The 17,444-nt window shown below is 35.0% G+C and overlaps 1 protein-coding gene across 1 annotated transcript; it reads right to left on the reverse strand.

Moving 5' to 3' along the window:
• Positions 1-219: 219 nt before the first annotated feature.
• LOC140167488 (uncharacterized) lies at positions 220-17,392 on the reverse strand. Its single transcript, XM_072190795.1, has 7 exons — positions 17,248-17,392; positions 12,957-13,289; positions 11,571-11,702; positions 2,122-2,264; positions 1,186-1,314; positions 433-615; positions 220-255 (listed from the first exon to the last, which is right to left on the reverse strand). The coding sequence occupies exons 1-7, from the start codon at positions 17,300-17,302 to the stop codon at positions 220-222; spliced, it is 1,011 nt and encodes a 336-aa protein (XP_072046896.1). The 5' UTR covers positions 17,303-17,392.
• Positions 17,393-17,444: the final 52 nt, after the last annotated feature.

Here is a 17,444-nt window from a genome sequence, read left to right on the forward strand (position 1 = left end):
TGTTCACCTATGACAAAGAAAAGTATTCCATATTGGTACGAAGTGTTGATCAAGGTCCCATAGAAGGATAGTACCTGGACTGGGCAGATAACATGTCCTATATTTTCATTCAAATATCACTGAATGACCTTGTTGTTGTTCTTTGTTTTTTGTTTGTTTTTTGTCAAAGCGACTGTTGTTGTCATTGTTGATAGGTCTTTTCTTATTTGTTTTATTTTGTTATACCATACCATCTAATGATCTCCCCTTTTCTTTCTTGTTTTAAATGGACAGACAGAAAGGGAGAGATTAAACGAGAGAGGGAGAAGTGGAGAGACGGGAGGAGGGGAGAAAGAGGGAGAGAAGGGAGGGAGGGAAGCTCTCGCCCAGATAATTGTAGGGGAGAGAGCGGGAGAGAGGGGGAGAGAGAGAGATAAAGAGAGACCATATTACCAGTTCACAGTATGCCGTAGACTCCTCAAAAGCAACATTTCTCCATGTAGCAATAAACAACCAATCTGCGGTAAAGCCTAATTCGGAATCCGTTTTGCATGCCATTTCATCAATGTCATCAAATATCTCTAGGTTATCAGACCGTGTGTTTGGCGTGCCAATTCCTATACTGCGATATGTTACCTAAGAAAGAAACAACAATTATGATTTAGTAACTTAAGTAACAACGATAGCAATTTCCCCTTAAGAAAGGTCGGTAGATGATACCTGCACGTAACTGCAAATAATACCGTAAAGGTTCGCCTAATGGCGCTATTAACTCCCTTGATATAAGTGGAATTCTAGGCACAACCTAAAAGTCCACTCCCGTAAAATTCCCACCAGCAAATAATGGCATGGATCGTATGGATTGTTGGGATTTCAGAAATTTACTTCAAGGCAAAGGAACCCAAGTACGCCATCTTTACGGTAATAGTTGACTGCTCTTTCCTACCAAATCGTCAGCTGACCTAGAGTCCTAACTAACAAGCAGGTGTTTTCGAGGTAATAGAGAGATTGCGAAGAAGCGTCTGAAGAGGCTTCTGTCCCACTTTTCCCAATTCAAATTAAGATATCGTAGAAATTACCACTTGTTAGGCCAAGTATGCCCAGTTTTAGGCACATTTTCAGATTTTCTACCTTTAAATCTTTTCAGGACTGGAGTTATAGGGACGCTCCCCATGTAATGTCACATCATTTGTTGCGGGATCTTACCTGACCAGATTTAGTTGTGTCAATATCGCTCCAAAATGGCGCTATTATCGGAACAGCAAAGATTGGGAATTCTTCTGCCACATAGGTAGAGACCCCGATTCCTACAGTAACCACTCCATTCTCACTTATCTATGGGATAAAATGAAAATCTGATGTCAAATAAGATCCAGACCATCAGCAGTGAACGGAAATATTTGTTGGTGATATCATTTCGTAACGGATATGTTTGGACTAGAAAACAAACTCAATGACCTTCCCACGGCTTGTTTAATTAACACGTATAATAGGCCAAACTATGATATTCTTTTAATAATTCTGATGTCGTAATAATCATGATAATAATATGTAGGATGTTTCATTACCTATGTACACGTCAAACATTTCAAGTTCAATGGGGTTTCTATGGTGATTGACCTATTTTGATGCGAAATCTAAGTTACAAAACATCAAACATATTGGTAACTAGCATTGTTTAAGATCATTTATCAAAACGAAGATTTTGACACAATTTTCATCAAAATCGGAGCAAGTCTATAATTTTGACCCTTTTGAGGTCAGCGCGTGACATTTGATATTTTTTGAAATTACTCAAGAACGGTAGATCCTAGATAGGTAAAACTATACATTTTTTGAATCCTTATGACCAGAGAAATACATTAGTAATGTTTTCGACCAATTTTATGAAATTTGAAATTTGAAACCATGTAAAGTTTAATGACGTCCTCCTCCCCCATGGGACAATATACGACACGATCTGATTCAAAGTTGGGAATTTCTCATGTATTTCACAGTTTATATAATTATATAATGGGAATTTTAGTGCATAATTTTCATGTATTTTACTGTTTTTGCTCCATATTTTTTTCAATTGCCGACTTTGGACTGTTTGGTGGATCAGATCACGTGATATAAGCAGTTGATCGAGAGAATACTTACGTGAAGTGCCTCTGATGGTCCATTATAAGATACGCCATAGTATTTAAATGGCTCCGGTAATGGAATGGAAACAGTTATATCATCTTCCCTCGGAAGAGTCACATCATCTACTGCATTGCCAAAGGGAAACAGTGGTTCTGGCGCTGAAAACAATATACGTGATTTGAATAGGTTAGTGTTAAGGTTTACCTTTGGACATTATGTGATGTGTCTAGTCAAAAAGAAACACAGAGGAAAACAAACTACAATCAATCAAGAGGTTCATGATGTAAACTATGAAATATATTATTGTGATACAATTGGGATACAAATGTTTATTATGTTCAAAATCAGTTACGGAATTAAAGACGGAGAGGGTGATCGACTACATTGTATTCATATCATTCCATTTTGTGTAGGCCTACCCATGTTTACAAATAGGATTCCCACATTTACATGACTAGTGACATGAACAAACACTTCTCAATAGCTTCCATGAATTGTCGAGGTTTAGCCAATGTAAAAAAACGTAGAGATGTACTTCACTTTTTAAGGAAGAAAAACCATTCTTTATATTGTCTACAGGACACTCATTTTGTAAAAGATGTTGAAAATATAATTCGTTCTGAATGGGGATTTGATTGCTATTTTAGTTCATATAAAAGCAACGCAAGGGGCGTGGCAATATTATTCAATAATAATTTTGAATATAAAGTTAATCAGTTTAAGTGCGATACAAAAGGAAATATGCTTGTAATTGATATTGTAATAAATAATTGCAATATAACATTGATTAATATATATGGTCCCAATAACGATGAACCAGAGTTCTATGATAATTTATACAATGTAATTAATGAGTTTGATAACGAACATATAATTATATGCGGCGATTGGAATTTGGTAATGAATGATACTTACAATTATGTTAGAGCTAACAATCCAAATGCAAAAAAGAGAGTGGTAGAACTTTGCAATTAATTGAATTTGACGGATGTATGGCGCATAAATAATCCAGATTTACGCAAATATACATGGCGGCAACATGATACTTTGAAACAAGCCCGTCTTGATTTCTTTTTAATATCGTCAGAATTAAATTCCAAACTATCTAAATGTGATATCAAACCAGGTTATCGTACGGACCATTCATTAGTCGATATACATCTAGATTTCAATGACATTGAGCGTGGCAAAGGCTACTGGAAGTTTAATAACTCTCTTTTAAAGGATACAGAATATGTTAATTTGGTGAAGAAAACTATAAAAGAAGTGGTAGAGAAGTATGCGGCACCTCCATATATTTTGTCAAATTTAAACACAATCCATCCCAGAGATATCCAGTTTATAATCAATGATCAACTGTTTTTTGAAATGATTTTATTAGAAATTCGTGCTAAAACTATTTCTTACTCAGCTTTCAAAAAGAAAGATTTGGGAAGATTGAGAGAGAACTTGAATCTGAGATAACAGAATTATTTACAAAGGTCGCCTCAGGTGACCACACTTTAAATGTACAATTGAATATGAAGCAAAACGATCTTGAGAATCTGCGTAAAGATAAAATGAAGGGGTCTTGATAAGATCTAAAACTCGCTGGTTTGAGCTTGGTGAAAAACCGTCTAAATATTTTAAAAAAATAAAAAAACGTAATTTAGTTAACAAAACAATAAATAGAATAGTTCGTACAGATGGTTCTGTTTTAACCAACTCAAAGGATATTCTTTCTGAGGCAAGAAATTTTTATAAAGATTTATATTCGGAATCTGAAACTGATGATAATGCTGATGTTGACTCTGTTTTTGCAAATATAAATACTCCAATCTTGTCAAACGCCCAGCGCGATAGTCTTGAGGGTCCTATAACATATAAGGAACTTTTAAATGCTCTTAAAACAGCAAGAATGATAAATCACCTGGATCTGATGGATTTAGTTCGGAATTTTATAAAGTATTTTTCAATGATCTTGTATGGTATTTGCTTCGTTCGTTAAATTATGCGTATGAAAATGGACAACTTTCTGTAACTCAAAAATATGGTATAATCACTTTATTACCCAAAGGAGATAAACCACGTCAATTTTTGAAGAACTGGCTGCCTATATCCCTCCTAAATGTATCTTATAAACTCGCCTCGTCGTGCATCGCAACCAGATTAAAATCCTGCTTGTCCGATATTATACACGAACACCAAAAAGGTTTTGTCACGGGTCGATATATTGGAGAAAACATACGTTTAATGTACGACCTGATGAGTTTGGCAGAGAATAAAAATATTCCTGGCCTTTTTCTCATGATTGATTTCGAAAAGGCCTTCGATTCGGTATCACATACATTTATAATGAAAATATTAGATAAATTCAATTTTGGCAATTCGATTAAAAATGGATTCGTGTTTTTATAATCAAGCTTCATCATCAGTACTAGTTAATGGATTTCTTTCGGAATCTTTTAAGGTGGGTAGAGGATGCAGACAAGGCGACGGACTAAGTCCCTATTTATTCATCCTTTGTGCGGAAGTCCTAGGTATGATGGTTCGAAAAATCAGAATATTAAAGGTATTAGAATAGGGGATGCAGAATATCGCATATCTCAATATGCTGATGATACTGTTCTTTTTCTTGATGGCACAGGGAAGTCAATGAATGAAGCTTTTAAAATCCTCGATTCGTTTGAAAACATGTGTGGTTTACGGGTAAATATAGACAAAACTAATGTTGTGTGGATTGGGTCAAAAAGTGGTAGCAATGAAACAATTTGTGATCATTTGAACGTTAAATGGATTCATAATAATAACTGTTTTAGAGCACTAGGTATTGACTTCACTGTGTCACTTGAAAGAATGGTGCAGATTAATTATGTAAAAACAATGGAGTCAATTCATGAATTAATTCACCAATGGTCAAGACGTAATCTTACAGTTCTGGGCCGTGTAACAATAGTTAAATCACTTATTTTATCTAAGCTTACCTTTCTGATTTTAACTTTGCCTAATCCACAATACGAGTTAATAAAAGATTTAAACCAAATAATATATAAATTTATATGGAAAGGTATTGATAAGGTTACAAGAAATCAAATGATCCAAGATTATGGTCAAGGAGGTGTGAGAATGGTTGATGTCCAGTCATATATACATGCACTAAAAATAACCTGGATTCGTAGAATCATTAAAAATGCGGAGACAGAGTGGGTAAAGCTTTGTCTTCAGACAACAGGTATAAACCGTATCCAGGACATTGAGGGTGGATCTACTAATATTATGAATTTCATGAATAATAACAATGATAAACCGAATCAATTTTGGAAAGATGTTTTTTGGGCATGGTTTAGTTTTTCTAACTGTCATCAACCAACTACCAGACAGGAGGTACTGAAAAGTTCACTTTGGTACAATGAAAACATTAAAGTGGGTAAACAAAGTTTGTATTACCAGCATTGGGTTCGTAATGGTGTTGATCTTGTAAATGATCTATTAAATGAGAGAGGGGAATTCCTCTTGCTGGAGGATTTTATGCGTATACCGTAAACGTTCGCCTAATGGCGCTTTTGGATTCTTAGAAATGTGAGAGCGCCATCCTTGTAAAATCTCAACAGCATTAAGGATACGTGTATGTTAAATTGAGCAACCTGGACATAATGCCGCAGAAAAAATATCGTGACATGACCCAATACTTTAGGTCACTAGGTTAGTTGCTAGAGCAGCAAATGTTTTGGGGTTTCTTCAGGTATTCTTTCTCAAAGTGCCATTGGACTTAATTTATAAATCGATTCATACGTTATACCTAACTCATTTTGGTAAATCTTTTTATAACATTGTAATTTCTTCATATTTTTTTAATATTCTTCAGTTCAAAATTACACCCTTCTATTGTCTGACCCGTTAGCTCAGTCGGTAGAGGGTGCGCCTTGAATGGCGAATGGTACTTGTTCGAATCTTGATTTCTGCCCCCACTTTTATGTGAAGAAGGGTCAAGAAATGTTTTTGGATTTTGTCCCCATTTTACGATCGAATATTGTGATTTTTTTTTAATTTTTTTTAATTTTCTTATTTTTTTGGAGATAAATAGGCACTGCGAACAAACGGCAACAAAAACCTCTAACAAAATTTGCTCCACCTGCTACCTATCAATGCGTGATATATTCCACTACATTTAACATTTAATGACCTTTGAAAAATAGAACGGCCTCAATGTTTCAAATTGTGTAACTACATTACTTTATTCATTTATGCATTATAAATGATCAGCTATTTTTCTTTTCTTAAAAGGATCGAACCCAAGTAGATCAGACCATTGATCATATAACTATCAGACCACGAAGTAGTTACGTAACTCCGTGATGGTATCGGAACCAAGCACTGTTTGTATGGCGATCATTACGATCACGCTATTTTTGGTGTGCCTTTTTGTGTACTGATTGTTTCGATCGTGGTTCATTACTTAAGCGCGTGATCCCGTTGACATAGTAACATTACGTAACTTCGATACTGGGCTTCGATAGTGAATAGTTGTTGAGTGCACATAATATGGAGAGCCATTGGGGTATTGTGTGCCTTCCAAAGCGCCTTATAACATGTTCTCATTGTGTTGTGGAATCCTAGCCAGTATTCAATGATAGCTATAGAGGCCTTGCGTTTATCGATTGGCTCCAAACAAAGGATTTGAACCGGTTTCTTCCCCGTAATCATGGCGCAGTGCAGTCCATTCAATCAAATGTTGTCATCAACCTATTTGATCGTAGTGCATTTTGTTATGTGTGTGAGACGAACTGTCGCGGTAGATGCAATCATGCTTTTGTTGAATGCATTTGAGTAGTCCGCCATATTTACGGGATGATACGTCATATGCACAGCTATTCAGTTGGTCGTTGTATGATTTTGTTTATTCACTCATTCAAATTTTATTTATATCATTTGAAGACTGAGCCTATTATGATACATCCTCCGTGGAACAGTTTCAAACAAATATAGCTAGGGATTATTGGGGCAGAGGTTATCTTTTGAATCCTCTTAGAGGGCTATCATTTTTTTTCGGAAGGGGGTCCCAAATTTACAAAAAGTATGCGTCAATAAAATTGCGCACCCCTATTTCGGCAACAAAAATTTTATGATCCCAAACCCCAAAATTGTATTGAAATCAATCTTTTTGAATAAAATAACACACTTTCTGTGGTCATCGTGTGACTCCCTACATTTTGGTCATAAAACATTGTATGACCGCCTCACACCGTCATCATCCCTATATCTTCGTGTTAAAATTGCCGTGATAGTACGATGAATCCTCACGTTTTCAACAACTACGCATGGTGATTTTATTCGAGATAGGCCGTGCAACTCAGGCTAAGCATACAATTTGAGATTTTGAGCGCCTGCCACACTGTTTCTATTCTATGTTTTACGATTTTCGCATGATCAATATATGGCTGGCCGTAACCGCCACAACGTGGAGCTGCTACGCGTAGCTTACTTTTCGCTTCGCGGAGCTAAATTGACCAGTCATGTTAGATCTTTTCATTACGCGGAGCCAGTGGATGCATCCTCGTTCCAGAGAGAAAACTCTTGCCAAAATTAATGTTTACTATGGGGATTTTAAATGAATCGATTGTAAATAAACCACGACCAGTTGTACAGGATCAATACCATTGTTTGATTAGTGTATAGTCAATGTTACCTTGCATGCATGTGTCATGTGTGTGGCGTGTTTGTTTGTTTGTTTGTCTACTGTGTCAGGCCAGGATCACTGACACCCACGGTACTGATACTCTCATACTATCACGGTGATCATATTGTTGAATGTTGTTGACTTAAAAATAATCATGATGCAGTCATGTCTACAGTAGAACTCACCACGACCTTTGAAGGACTTAAACCCTATTAAAAGCTATTAAACCAAGAGATAACACTCAATGAAAACGGCTCAACTATGTTACATCAGATCTTCTCTGGTTAAATACACACTGCACGTGTGTCTGTTTTACCTGTGCAATGAGCAATGAGCTGGTATTATAGTTTCAGTTGGGTGAACGATTATAAAGCGAACACAAGGTAACAATACTGTGGGCTTTTGTTTACGAAATGAGACAATAGTCTGCTTATTGTTAACCAGCGTTCTTGAAAATGAGAAGCTTAATGACTTAACACGGTTTAGAAATAATTTCTTCATATTTTTTTTTACTTTTGTACCAATATTTCCAAACACCTAAATTAGCTAAAATTTAGGACATTACAAAACTATATTTTCTAGAATTTCAGAGAATACTTTAAATATTGGCCGGTTATTTTTTACACAGTAGTGACGTCAACTAGGCAATGGCCTATACTTCTAACATACACTATTTGTAGAGGTCCCGCGTCAATGGTGAGCGCACTGAGTATTGTGTATAGGAAAACGGACAGTAACTACAGTATGTATGGCCTACTACTAGTATATAAAGTAAATCCGAACTGGTTTGCAGTTTGCTGAAGGTCGAATTCCGCAGGGACACCGCACAAGTTATACAAATTAGCTCCCGGCGATACACTGCAGATCGCAGAACTGTGTGCATAGTTTACCACCACTCTGCCTAGCTATATAGTTATGTACAATACTGTATGAGTTTCTTATGAGTGCATGTCCATCTTAATAATAAGTCAGTTCGTACTTTTCATAAACTACTTTTTGAATCATAACTTTCGTGACCGAGGATATCTTGCAACTACGTGACGCTCGTCTGGCAAATTCTTAATGAATAAATTCGCTTCACGTAATGAGTAAGTCGTACTTAATTAGTCAGTTTTACCTCCGAGTGATGAAAAACTCTAACATGATCATGATTGGTCAATTTGGCTCCACGGAGCAAAAAGTCAGCTACGCGTAGCAGCTCCACGTTGTGGCGGTTGCGGCCTACAATATCAGTATCCCATATGATATTTCTATTGCAAGAAAATTTTATTTGTTGTCAGGTTTTATCTTAAATACACTAACTCGTAATTAAATACACTAATTAGTGAGGACCGGTATTTTGCTGTGGATATGTTTAACTGCAATTTGCGGGTAAAAATTTGAAATCCTGAGTAAAAATTTTGATCATATTCAACTCTTTGAGAAAAAATTTATATAAAAGAATGCATGTAAAATCCAGCTGCAATACAATGTACATTATTGACACACTATCACTCTCTTTATCTACGGCAATAATAGAATATCGATTTCAATCGAATTGAATACGATGCTCAGTTTTGAGTTTGTAGTTGACTACTAACCGACCTAAGCGATCGATTGCTAGCCAATCAGATAGAACTCCTTTTCTTGCGTTCGGTGAAATACCAGTCGCCCGTCGCTCACCAACGGAGTATTAAATTTATATTTATCGAATAGGAAGTCGACACTGTGCGCCTCCTATTATTCTTTCCAAGACTTTATGACCCCCGTATATTTGGGACCCCCCCTTTCGAATAAAATGATATACCTCTTATGACCACTGATGCATAGGCAAGGACACTCGCGCGAATTGAAAGACTTGTCGCACGCGACAGTTCGTCTCACACACATAACAAATGCCTATACAATCAAATAGGTTCATTACAACATTTGATTGAATGGATTGAGTTACTCTAAAATGAAACGATAAAAACAAAGAATCATAAAAAAGACGCATACAAGATAAAATAATAATAAAATTATATAAACAATGTTAAAGATAAAATCAAGGTATAGAGAATAAAATTTCCTCCAATCAGAAAAAAAAACATTGACAGACATCATAATCTGTCAGAAATTACTGCATGAGATTCGAACAATCAAACTTCTCCACAAGTTCTCTTTATCCTCGCACTATATAGTCTAATGCTCTGCTCACTGGGCCACAACGTATCAGGTGAATGATTACCGCATTATCATGAACAAGTTTGTTCGATCTTGTTCATAATTGTATGTGTCGATAGGTTTCACCCTTTAACTACACGTACCCTTAATGATCAGTGATAATAGTCGGCTTTTACAGGGATGGCGCTCTCTCATTTCCATGAGCTCCATAGCGCCATTAGGCGAACGTTTACGGTATTTCATGTTCGCACAAATTTTGTTGAATACGGTGGTGTAATATTGGCGATCAAAAAGTCATTTCCAAAATTCTTTGACAAACCTGGTGATACCCTTGTTTATCCCACTATTCCATTTCACTTTGATGTTCTCTTTAAAGATAAAAAGGGTTCCAGAAGAATATACAATATTCTTGTTTCGAAAAAAACAATTGTTCGTAAATATGTACAAAAATGGGAAGAAAAGCTTGAAGCTACATTTGATCCTTCAAGATGGAATGTTATTTTAATACACCCTTCAAATGTACAATAAGTACTAAACTCAGGTGGTTTCAATTCAGAATAATTCACAGAATCCTTGGTACAAACGCATTTATTTAAAATTGGGATAAAAGATTCCAGTATGTGTACCTTCTGTCTGGAGGAGAGTGAAACTTTGATTCATATGTTTTGTGATTGTCATGTGGTTAGGAAATTTTGGGATGATGTGAAAAGGTGGATCGAAAACAAAGTTAATATAAATCTCTCTTGGAAAAAAGATAATCTGCTTTTTGGCGTTGGTCCTAGCTATACTGTTTTGGATTTGATTCTAGTTTTATGTAGATTTCATATATATAAAATGAAAATGAAAGAAAATAACCCTTCGATCCACATTTTCAAGAAAGAATTGCAAAATCATTATAAATTAGAAAAATATATTTACATATGTAACAATAATATTGGTTTATTTTATAAAAGATGGGGTATTTTCAATTCACTCTGTAGAGAATAAGATTTAGACCCTCATACACGCGGAGAGGTTTTGCATGGCTATGTGTAGTGGCAGAACCTCGTAATGTGAGGTTCTGTACTTGCATAGCGTTGTGTGAGAGCTTCTCTGTGTGTATGAAATTATATTTCATCATGTGTATCATGTAATATCATTGTGTATCATGTGTATGCTTAATGTTTACCTCTGTTTAAAGTTAAACTTGAATAAATGTTTTTTTTCCTCTGAAAAAAAGGAAAAAAAAAAAAAAAAGATGCACTTGTGGGCAGAATCGTAAATGGAGAAATAGCCAAAAATCTGCCCAGGGCCTGGTGATTTTTTTTCCACAATTTGGGTTTCTTGCAAATTTGTGATGTTATTAATGTTAAAAGTTTCAGACCGTTATATAACTGGCATTTTTTGAGACATTTTTCAAGGTAATCCTACTCTCAACATTAATAATATTTTTAAAGGCCGATATCTCAATTCCCAATTTTATAATACCATAACTTACAAACTCAATATCTTCGCTTGGGAATGTCCGATTTCATTGGGGTAAACGGCGTTGTGGAGTAAAATATATCTTTATTTAACATATGTAAAAACCTCAACATTGATAACCTGCCCAAAAGTGTCCCCTTCTTAATTTAGTTGTTTAGGATCAATCCACTCAATGAATGAAAGTTCTCTCTGATTATCTTACCATGAAGACCATCTTGATACAATGGATACTCGCAAACAACGTGAGGAGCTGCATCAGATACACAGTCAGATTTGTGGAGTTCTCCATTTTCCAAAGTCAAACATTCACGGTCAATAATTTGTTGCCCATCACCTATAAAACAAGAACGTATAGTTAGCGTGAGCTGCAAAAACTGTAGAATTTGATGACGCGTCCCAGAACACACGCAGAACCCATTTTAGGTGTTCAAAATGTAGTATAATTCATTTAGAACACGTTCTACTTTTGCTATTAAATTTTGTTTCTGTGGTAGCCTTACTGACGAAATAGAAAACTTAGTGGGAACTCAAGTTGTGAAGTGAAAGTGCATACTTTTTAAGGCATAGATAACGTACTATACTTCGCCAATAAAGTATCCTTACACTTGGAAAAATAATCACAATTTCAAACTGAACAATATTGGAGTAAATTTGGTTTTTAATAGATGCGCTATCTAATCCTGCACATTATGACACCACATTGAATCCAATGTGACCTCAAGAAGTAAAGTTACAAGCATTTGAAGGTCCAGTTTCAAACGTGACAAACTGTCCTATTCAAAACTACACATGCCACAAATCTGGTTTGAGAGTGGTGAATGGCTAATTTATGCGTTTGGCTTTAATTTAAAACAAAAGGAACAAAGGAAAAGTGAAACAAAAGAAGTGACAAATAAAATGAAAGTTATGAAAAGTTCAGAGAAGTAAAAGCTGAAATAAAACTGCTTTAGATAACGCTTTATTGAAGAAACTGTGTTGTCCCTTTGTTGCGCTTGTTGGAATCTTTTTGTGCCTTGTATAGGCCAGTTTGTCACTTTTAAAACCGGACCTTCGTCTATTCAATTGCTTGTAACTTTACTTTTTGAGGTCACATTGGATTCAATGTGGTGTCATAATGTGCAAGACTAGATAGTGCATCTATTACAAAAACAAATTGATCCCAATATTGTTCAGTTTTGAAATTGTGATTATTTTTCCAAGTGTAAGGATACTTTATTGGCGCAGTATATATAGGTAAAATACAGGATCTAATTCTCAAGTTGTGAAGTGAAAGTGCATACTTTGTTAAGGCATAGGTAACGTACTATTAACTTTCTCCACTAGAATGTCGACTGCAGACGACAAGTTTCAATTTTTCTTTCTTTTTTTAATAAAAAATTCTAATCACCATATTTAGAATCATCATGAAAAATGCAGTACACTGAGTACAAACAAGCCTAGTATTGGTTCAGTGGTCGATAGCTCTTGATATTTTGAGAAAATATCTCAAAACTTTGTACTTTTTGTTGTTGAAGCATTATGACTAGCACGCTGAGCATTGATTAGGCTTAGATTTATTCAAGAACATTTTTAAAACAAAACTACACACCCCATGGCCAGTATCCAGTTGCTTCACTGTGTTCACAATAACCATCATTGTTGGCATCACAGCAAAATTGTTCAAAAAGTGGAGGATCATTTCTGCATCCTAGCCATATTTGTGTTATAGGATTCAGCAGTGTCGATGTGATCCATTCCAGCTCACTGGGGCACTCCGTAATGGATATGTATGCCTGGCTAGGTACACCATGGGCGAGTAAACCTTCACAAGCTGCAGAGGCATCGTCAGCGGATTGGTACGGATCAACAAGCAGCTTGTAGCAGTGGTCTTCGTAGGTATACCATCCTGTTGATGAGTCACAGGTCAGAGCCTCGTGTACGGCTGTTAAGGAAAAAGCAAGATTAAGATTGATATCCAGATTTACTAAATGGCAACGACATAAAACATAGTAAATATAAGCAGATGTACACGTTGGAGTTGTTGTCATAATAATCACATCTTTACTGACTATACCGTAGATAACTAAACTGTTTGAAACTTTATTATGATAACTTAACTGTTTGAAACTTTATTATGCTATATCTTGGTATAACAAGAGGTCCCATGTCCCAGGTTCAAATCCTGAATGCAGTCAGTTTTTTAATGATTATCGGTTATATATGCGGCGACCTGTGTTTAAAATTTCTCATAAGCAATTGACGCTGTTATCTACTGCTGGTATTAGTATTGATGAAGTAGTTATCTACTGCTTATATTGGTATTGATGAAGTAGCTATCTACTGCTGATATTGGTATTGATGAAGTAGCTATCTACTGCTGATGATGTGGCTATCTACTGCTGATATCGGTGTTTTTGAAGTAGCTATGTACGGCTGATATTAGTATTGATGAAGTAGCTATCTATCTGATATTGGTATTGACGAAGTAGCTATCTACTGTTGATTTTGGTATTGATGAAGTAGCTATCTACTAATGATATTGGTATTGATGAAGTAGCTATCTACTGTTGATATTGGTATTGATGAAGTAGCTGTCTACTGCTGATATTGGTCTTGATGAAATAGCTATCTAATGCTGATATTGGTATTGATGAAGTAGCTGTCTACTGCTAATACTGGTATTGATGATGTAGCTATCTATTACTGATATCGGTATTTTTGAAGTAGCTATATACTGCTGATATTAGTATTGATGAAGTAGCTATCTATGCTGATATTGGTATTGATGAAGTAGCTATCTACTTCTGATATTGGTATTGATGAAGTAGCTATCTACTTCTGATGAAGTAGCTATCTTTTGCTGATATTGGTATTGATGAAGCAGCTATCTACTGCTGATATCGGTATTGATGAAGTAGCTATCTACTGCCAAGAACCTTTGCATCTAAATTGAGTGTATCATGTGCCTTCTTGCTATGTAAGATGGAAAAGCATAATGTGAATAATCTACTTTGATTTGAATTGAATAGAATTGATATACTGCTGATATTGGTATTGATGAAGTACCTATTTATGCTGATATTGGTATTGATGAAGTAGCTATCTACTGTTGATATTGGTATTGATGAAGTAGCTATCTACTGCTGATATCGGTATTGATGAGCTATACTGCCGATATTAGTATTGATGAGGTATATAGCTATATCTATGCTGATATTGGTATTGATGAAGTAGCTATCCATGCAGTGTTGATATTGGTATTGATGAAATATTTATCTACTGCTGAAATTGGTATTGATGAAGTAGCTATCTACTGCTGATATTGGTATTGATGAGGTACCCATCTTTTGCTGATATTGGTATTGACGAAGTAGCTATCTACTGCTGATAATGGTATTGATGAAGTAGCTATCTAATTTTGATGTTGGCGTTGATGAAGTATCTATCTACTGCTGATATCGGTATTGATGAAGCAGCTATCTACTGCTGATATTGGTATTAATGAAGTATCAATCTACTGCTGATATCGGTATTGATGAAGTAGCAATCTACTGCTGATATCGGTATTGATGAAGTAGCAATCTACTGCTGATATCGGTATTGGTGAAGCAGCTATCTACTGTTGATAATGGTATTGATGAACTAATCTAACGTATCATCTACTGTTAATAGGTGTTGACAATGAAGCTATCTACTGCTGTAGATAGAATTAACTATTGCTGATATCAGGATTGATGAAGTAGTTGTCTATTATTAGTAGGCATAATATAATTTGATAAGATAAGATTATCTGCAGCAGCGTAGACGATACACGACTGGTGCTCCCCATTTGCCTAAAACTACATTACGACGAAAACCGTACAGTTTTAACTTTAAAATGATTGTTGATATAACAGTAAAATATATACTGTAAATTTAGTGGTATGTAATTTAGTACATGATCGCATACTAGGTTATAGATCTCCGAAGTGATTGAATGTTCAGAATATTTAAGGCATGGTACGTGCTACATCCCCTGATATAGTTTTTGTGACTAATTTTGCATTTTTCTCAAAAAATAACTACACACTGGTAACAAAAGTTATGTATATTATAGGGGCAAGGAATTAATTTACTTCACTGAAATTTCAGTGATTCAAGACAAGTGGTTCATTATGTATGTTAAGAAATGAGGTACGTTGTATGGGTACTTCTTTCCTTATCATAACTTACCGCTTGTCTTGAGTCACTAATTCAGTTTAGTAACTGGATTCCTTGCCCTATATATACATAACTTTGTTACCAGTGTGTTATTATTTTTGAGAAAAATGCATATATCATGGTCACACATTTATCAAGGGTGTAATACCACCTTAATCTTAATACAATCTCGTCAATAAAAGCGTAATAGAGTTAAAATATACAACAGAATGGTTTACTTTATTTCACAGTATTTTACTGTAAATTCTACATGTATTTTTTACGGCTTGTACTCATAAAAACTGTATAAGTGAACCAGTTAAGGTTAGCAGTTGCTAACCTTTAATTTGTTCAAACAGTTATTATGAGTACACTACTATTATTTTACTACTAAATTATTATTAATAGTACACTACTATTATTTTAAACTGTTGCGATTTGGTAGTTCACAGCATCTTGCGAATGGTAGTGAGCTTTGGCAAACATTGCATTGATCATTTCATAGCGAGCGTATAGAAGAATTAAAATATATCACAGATACACTTTTGTAGGTCCTGTGATACTTGAGGTTTGTTGTAAAGAGGGCTGAAACAACAACACTTTTGTAAAACGTACATAACTCATTAACAACAATAAATCAAGCAAGTGTTCAAAGTATATGATTTGTAGAATGAACTTTTGCAAAACATGAAAGTGTTATTTTTCAATAGTATATTGATTTAGATAATGAAAATCGATTTTTTTTGTTGGGTTGCTTCGACCAACAATACCTATTATACCCTTAAAGAAAGGAATTCTCTCAGCTCCATACTGCGTGTCACAGGAACAATGATTTCTCATTATTTCAATGTACCATTCTTGAACTTAGTGACTGTGCACGGGGCCTGTCTTAATATCTTCCACTTGAATAATTATAAATGTAAGTTCTGCATGATGGGCCTATTGTTTGGTTCACTAATGAGCAGATCTGTAGATAACAATAACTAATTAAATAGACCTCATACAGCAGGTGTCTAATGATGCGCACAACAATTAGCAATATAACCAATTAAGTAAACATTTTGACATGACGTTACCTGTAGTGAAAACACAAGAGGTTTTTGGTGTATAGGCCTATCTGTCTAAGACTTAATATATTTGCCTAAAAAACACATTTTAAAACAATGATTTTACATATTATGATCAAAAGAGGGTTTTTACATTTTGACCAATAACTAAAAGAACAGAACATGTATCAAAATAGCAATGTTGAAATAATCGAAGCGAATTATAGTCCAGCTGGAAAAATCCCTAGAACCATTTATTCCATGATTTCATTATTAAATAATTACAAAGTTTGTAATTACTGGACGAAATTATTCCCTACATACACCCCAGCAAACACAAAGCGTTTACAGAAAACGTTTAAATGTCAGGTTATATAAAAGGCAAACAAGTTTTAATAACATTCAGAAAACATATTTGTTGAAATTTGCATACACAAATTTTTTTAACATAATATTAATTTGCAAAAATATTTGCCGAAAATATCTCGCAATAACATTTCGACAACTATTAAAAAGAAGTTATGTTTTTCCACATAAAACGTTTAAAAATGTTCATGACCTATATAACCCGACATTTAAATGTTATGAAAACGTTTTGACCAAAACCATAACACGTTTACAATGTTGTAAAAACATTTTTGTGTTTGCTGGGTAGTTTGATACAATCGGACTTACCATTTACCGCCAAACCGTTCAGGAGAAGCATCAGGAACACATTTGCGAGTTCCATGTTTCCAAATTATTCCGAATACGTTTGATGCACTTCCAACTTGGTGTCTCATCAGCACACACTGACTGGATTTTGACGCAGCGGTGAGGTTTTTTTCTCAGTATGGGAACATACTTCCATAACAAATCATATACAATTACTA

Source organism: Amphiura filiformis, chromosome 13, assembly GCF_039555335.1.
Source record: "Amphiura filiformis chromosome 13, Afil_fr2py, whole genome shotgun sequence".
Lineage (NCBI taxonomy): Eukaryota > Metazoa > Echinodermata > Ophiuroidea > Amphilepidida > Amphiuridae > Amphiura > Amphiura filiformis.

Coding starts and splice junctions, on each gene's coding strand:
- LOC140167488 (XM_072190795.1), bottom strand. CDS start 17,302: ATGGAACTCGCAAATGTGTTCCTGATGCTTCTCCTGAACGGTTTGGCG. Junction 616..1,185: donor ACACAACTAAATCTGGTCAG/GTAAGATCCCGC, acceptor TTTCTTTCTTAG/GTAACATATCGCAGTATAGG. Junction 256..432: donor CTACGGCATACTGTGAACTG/GTAATATGGTCT, acceptor ATTTAAAACAAG/AAAGAAAAGGGGAGATCATT.